The sequence below is a fragment of the Micropterus dolomieu genome, linkage group LG04 (genome assembly GCF_021292245.1).
Source record: "Micropterus dolomieu isolate WLL.071019.BEF.003 ecotype Adirondacks linkage group LG04, ASM2129224v1, whole genome shotgun sequence".
Lineage (NCBI taxonomy): Eukaryota > Metazoa > Chordata > Actinopteri > Centrarchiformes > Centrarchidae > Micropterus > Micropterus dolomieu.
Window position 1 is genome coordinate 16450528 of NC_060153.1, and position 5366 is coordinate 16455893.

The 5366-nt window shown below is 38.2% G+C and overlaps 1 protein-coding gene across 1 annotated transcript; it reads right to left on the reverse strand.

Moving 5' to 3' along the window:
- Nucleotides 1–1612: 1612 nt before the first annotated feature.
- Nucleotides 1613–4836, reverse strand: sumo2a (small ubiquitin like modifier 2a). The gene is made up of 4 exons (XM_046047530.1): nt 4693–4836; nt 3659–3790; nt 3277–3348; nt 1613–2116 (listed from the first exon to the last, which is right to left on the reverse strand). The coding sequence occupies exons 1-4, from the start codon at nt 4711–4713 to the stop codon at nt 2051–2053; spliced, it is 291 nt and encodes a 96-aa protein (XP_045903486.1). The 5' UTR covers nt 4714–4836; the 3' UTR covers nt 1613–2050.
- Nucleotides 4837–5366: the final 530 nt, after the last annotated feature.

Sequence of the window (5366 nt, forward strand, 5' to 3'; positions counted from 1 at the left end):
AAACTCACCAGGATGTGCCCAGCTTCCGGCTAACATTTCAAAATAAATATGTCAATTTGACAACTTTAGGCTGGGGCAGTTTTCAGAAAATATCAAAGTTCTAAAAAATTACATCTAAATTACTTATGTAAGAACAACGTTATCTAAGGTTAAGGATTTGTTGTTTATGAATCTGTACTACAACAAGAGTAACACTTCCGGAGCTTAATTTGGAGGCAAAAGCTCCGTATTTCCTGTCTTTCTCTGCTTATACCTCTGTGATTCTCCTTAAATATATCCATGGATTTGACACAGAGGTGATGGTGCAACAGTCAATTGTGGAGAGGGTGTATCAATAGCGTAAGTAACGGCCACAAATGAACAGGTACTTCTATGATTGGATCCTAAAACAGTAATCAAGCCTGTGATTGGACAGTTGACCAAGTCCACCGACAGTTTTCAGCATGTATAAAAATGGGTAGCATTTATCTTTTATAGTCTTATTAACGTTATATATTATTATGTATATATTATATTTGCGGTGCCGTTTGTTTGTCTGTTGGCTGGATTACTGAAAAACTATTGGCATGATTCATGAAACTTGGCGGAAGGGTGTAGCATGGGCCAATGAAAAACCCATACATTTTGGTGCGGGGTGGATACACGAATTATTTTTCGCTTTCGTTAAATTGAGATGATGAAGTACTATGTCAAAATATGGTTGTGATTCCTGTCAGAGTGGCTTTCAAATTCCAAGAATGATCTGGAAGTAAAAATAAAACCCTTCAGCAAAGCAGTTTGAGGCCAGTCATTTAGTGCGCGCTGGCGTTATCAGAGGCCAAACTCCGGTTTAAATGGAAGATCCGACAGGAGTTCTCATCCATGAGGACAGAGATAATTTCATCATGCTGTTAGAAGACCAATAAAAAGCCGCCACATTTGACACAGAATAGTACCTGCATAAAAGAAGAAAACGTAGCCTTCTTGCAGCCCAGCAGAAGAGTAGACATCATTTTGATTAAGTGTCATTGTCACTGTTGTAGACTTGAAGCAAGTATTTTACTACAGACTAGACAAAGCTGTCTCATGTCAGGAGACAGCTGTGTGAGAAAACTCTTCCAAACATGATTGTGAAAATATTCAAATGTGGATATACATTATGCCTATTTTCATCCCAAGATGGTGACTTGTACATATATTATCAGAGAGCTACCATGATGCACCTTCTTTTCCGTAGCAGGACAGTGATACTGAACAGGCACTAAGGCTGTGAAAGGCCTTTCTGCAACCCAAGGATGAACAACAAGTGCTGACTTGTATACTCCGTCAGGGTAAAAAAGCAAAACAATACTAACTTATACCTGCACAAATATAATTTGTGTTCCATGTCATTCAAGCTCAAGGTTCTCTAACCTTAGCAAACATTTTTAAAGCAGGGCATTAGACATAACTAAATGAAAACCATCTTATGACCCCGAAAAGGACTGTTTTCATTTGTTACACATCTCTGGTTATGCAGTTTACTGTTGCAGGCTAAGAAAACTAATACAGTTTTAATTAACATTTCACTTACTAGTTCTGACGATATCTGCTGGTTTAGACTCCTAAAGTATCCATAAAACAAACGGAGATATATGTTAAAAAAAAGACTCAATTTATTCCAATAATACATTTCCATAACAACAGATGTGAATTTAAAATGCAGGCTTACTTGACAACAACAAAATTCCATCTGAATCAAAACCTCAATGACATAAGTATAAAAACAAAAAAAGGACCAAGGCGGTTTAATCCAAAACTTCCAGGAAAAAAAAGTTATCATGACAAGATTTTGATTTCTTCAGCCCATTAGACTGCAGCTTAAAAGTTGTCTACACTGTGCAGATCAGACATGTTAACATACAAATGGACAATGTGATTAAATCTATCTACACCAACTGTGTTGCTGCCTTTGCGCATTTTCACAGGCAAGTATTCCACTGGATGGTATCAACACTGGTCATGAGCTTTTGAAGACTGGGCATGTTCAGGGGTCAAAAGGGGAGGTAGGGATGTTCGTAGGAAACAGTCTTTAAAGAGAAGAGCCACCGGTTTGCTGTTGGAAGACGTCAATCGTATCTTCATCCTCCATTTCTAGCTGTAAGAAAATGTACAATTGTGAGTGTAGTCTTTTACTTGAGTTGTGTGAAAGACATAATGCCTTATTTATCATAATTTGATAGTTATAACTTTGCTGAATGACAATCGCTGGGACAATGCAGCTGTCAGAACACTGATCTCTGTTCTGCTTCTTCTTTTCCTTCCACTCCATTTGTTACTAACTTAACACTTCCTCCATGTGCTCCACAATTAGTGCTTTTACATGTGAAGGCAGTGGTAGGTCTTTACTGTGAAGCCCCTTAAGCTGAAGTTTTGAAACTTCTAGTGAGGTCAGCTAATGCAATCAAAGTTAGTTAAACAGTAATAGACAGTAGATTTAGGCTTTTTTATTCTACTTTTCATTGGAAAGTTAGTTTGAAACTGGAATATTTTTGTTTTATTACATCTTAAAAAAACTCAATAAAAGGAGGATAGGTCAGTAGGTCAATACAAAGATGTTACAGATGTGATGTAAACAAAGAGAGGAAACCAAGCTTAAAGTGGTTGGAAGAAGAGTTTTTGGCTAACCTGAACTCCCCAAATGGAAGTAGACAAGAGCTTTTATGCATCTGTTCTATGGTCATAAAGAGGCAGCGCAGCTGCAGCATGGAGTTGTTTCCAGCTGCTCCGGGCTATTTGTGAAATCTATGCTTTATCTCTGTACAATACCAGCACTGTAGCATATGACATACTGGGGAAAGCAGACATGAGTGTATGTCCACCATCAGGACATTCTCAGGACATAAGCTTATCATGTATCAATTAAGTCATATTAACAAAACTTTCATAGTGTAATACAGAGTTAGTACACCAATTAAATAGTACATGTGCTGTAAATATGTCTTCAATTAAAATGTATTTTGCAATAAGGAATAGCATCGTCTGTAAGTTCTGTTTCAGAGGAACTTAAATTATTTGTAAATCCTGCTCCCACATGCTTTCTAGAAATACCTAAATAAGTAGCACACAACACAAAAAGTGACACCAAAGTGTAAAATCCAGGTCATGCACAATGTCCAAGGTAACAATTCTGTGAGATACAGAACCATTCAAAAGTTTGGATGCACTCTCTCATTCAAGTGAACAGGAAGGTATGTCCAAACTTTTGACTGGTACTGTAAGTATTCATGTAGGCTGAATGAGAAGGTGAAGCCTGACCTGCGATGGTGTGTCAGTTTCATTGATGGGCTGCCCGTCAAATCGAAATCGTATTTGCCTCATTGTCAGCCCCTTTGGAGATAGATAAGAGAAATATTAATTTTAAAATACTGAAAATCAACATAATGGGGTGCCCTGTGACATAAGCATTAAGGTGCTAAACATGAACCATAATTATAATAGCAGAACTGGCAAATACCATTAAAATTTTAAAAATGGTTAATTAAAATATTTCATAAGACATTGTAATTATTGTTTCAATTCCATTCATTTAGACGATTGAAAATGTGTCACAATATCCAGATATTAGAACTTCAATGAATGCAATGAACACAAATATGACTCCTTTTGAATAGTAGTAGTATTTGTGCAGCAGTCTCACCTGCCGTTCACAATAAGCTTTCATCAGTTTGCTGAGAGGAGTGTGCCTTTTGATCTTGAACTGCACCACTGAGCCATCCTGCCCTGCCACCTTCAGGTTGATGTGCTCATTGTTCTCTGTCTTCACTCCCTCCTAAAAGAGAAAAAAACAACACAGTTTGCAGAAAGTTAAGTTGTTTTCAAAAAGTGGTGTTAACACAAGTAATGTTAGCTTGGTAGATTGTCACTTCCAGCATATGCAACGTTAATACTTGTGCAGGCACTCAACCACATAACTCTTTCCATCAGTCAGACACAATGACTTGGTACAAAAGAATAAAACTAACGTTATTCACATCGCGTGTATAAATGGAGTTTTAAACCACCGTTACATTTATTTGACGCCTAAAATCAGATTACTACTGAGGCTCCAGAGCACAGAAACCATCTTCAACGTTAGCATTAGCAAGTCTATGGAAGATGGCCCACAACTTGTAATAATGCCCAAAGGCCTAATCAGGATGGAAAGTAGGACTTGCACTCATCAACAATCCCTCTTTTCCTATTACACTTGGGTGTGCAGGTAATGGGCATAATTAAACAATATCATTGTGAGATCCGTTAACAGTTATTGCTCAAATAATGTTAATGTATTTTTAGCCCGTTGCTGTCTCTAACGTTAGTCAATTTTCTTCGGTTCTAGCTAACGTAAAAAACTATATCGATAACTTACATGTTATATGTGCATCGCTACTGCGGACAGTGGAATTTAGGAGGTTTGAATGAAGTGTATTTAAAAAGACAAAACATCATGTTTTTCATACCGCGCGGGTCTCGGGTACATTAGCCTCGTTAGCTTATTATGCTAACTTCACCCACTAGCTTGTTAGCTAACGCGGTAGCTCCGGTTTGTAGCGTTAACTTAAGCCTTCTTCGAAATTATGCGGCCGTTGATGAATTAGTCGGCTGGCTGTTCACAGTGTTACCTGTATACTTATCGCACACGGACGGGGTACACACTGTATAGAAACCCCTTTAACAAAACCCGCTCCTCACCTTGGGTTTTTCGTCTGCCATTGCTGCTGCTGTGTCTATCTGCGCCCGTTCTACTGCGGCTGCGCTGTCTGGCGCGACACTTTGCGTCGGCTGCAGTGCGCACAGCTGCGCCAGATCTACTGAGCGCTCTTAAAATGTACTCAGGGCAAGTTTAGAGTGAGATAACGCATGTTAGAGGAGTATGGAGCCTCTCAAATATTTGCAGCAGCGGCCCCTCGGCTCCAGCCAATTCTCCCAAGCTTTTACTAGCAGTTAGATTTTACCTATAGTCAATAACTGACCCGAACAAACAAAGAATAACAATAGGTAGATTTGATGAAAACTATTTATATATACTTATATTTCAAAAATACAAATGTATCAAAACTAAAAATAAATTTTGCTCCACACGAGCCCACTGAACAGCTGTTCTGTACACATAGGCCTACAGTAGGATGATACCTACAGTGAGGAAAATAAGTATTTGAACACCCTGCTATTTTGCAAGTTCTCCCACTTAGAAATCATGGAGGGGTCTGAAATTGTCATCGTAGGTGCATGTCCACTGTGAGAGACATAATCTAAAGAAAAAAAGAATCCAGAAATTACAATGTATGATTTTTTAACTATTTATTTGTATGATACAGCTGCAAATAAGTATTTGAACACCTGTCTATCAGCTAGAATTCTGACTC

Bases quoted from the DNA above. Each gene is read 5' to 3' on its own strand.
- sumo2a (XM_046047530.1), bottom strand. From the start codon at position 4,713: ATGGCAGACGAAAAACCCAAG. The intron at 3,791-4,692 runs GTGAGGAGCGGG...TTTCTCTTTTAG, and splicing joins TGGCAGACGAAAAACCCAAG to GAGGGAGTGAAGACAGAGAA. The intron at 3,349-3,658 runs GTGAGACTGCTG...CTATCTCCAAAG, and splicing joins AAGCTTATTGTGAACGGCAG to GGGCTGACAATGAGGCAAAT.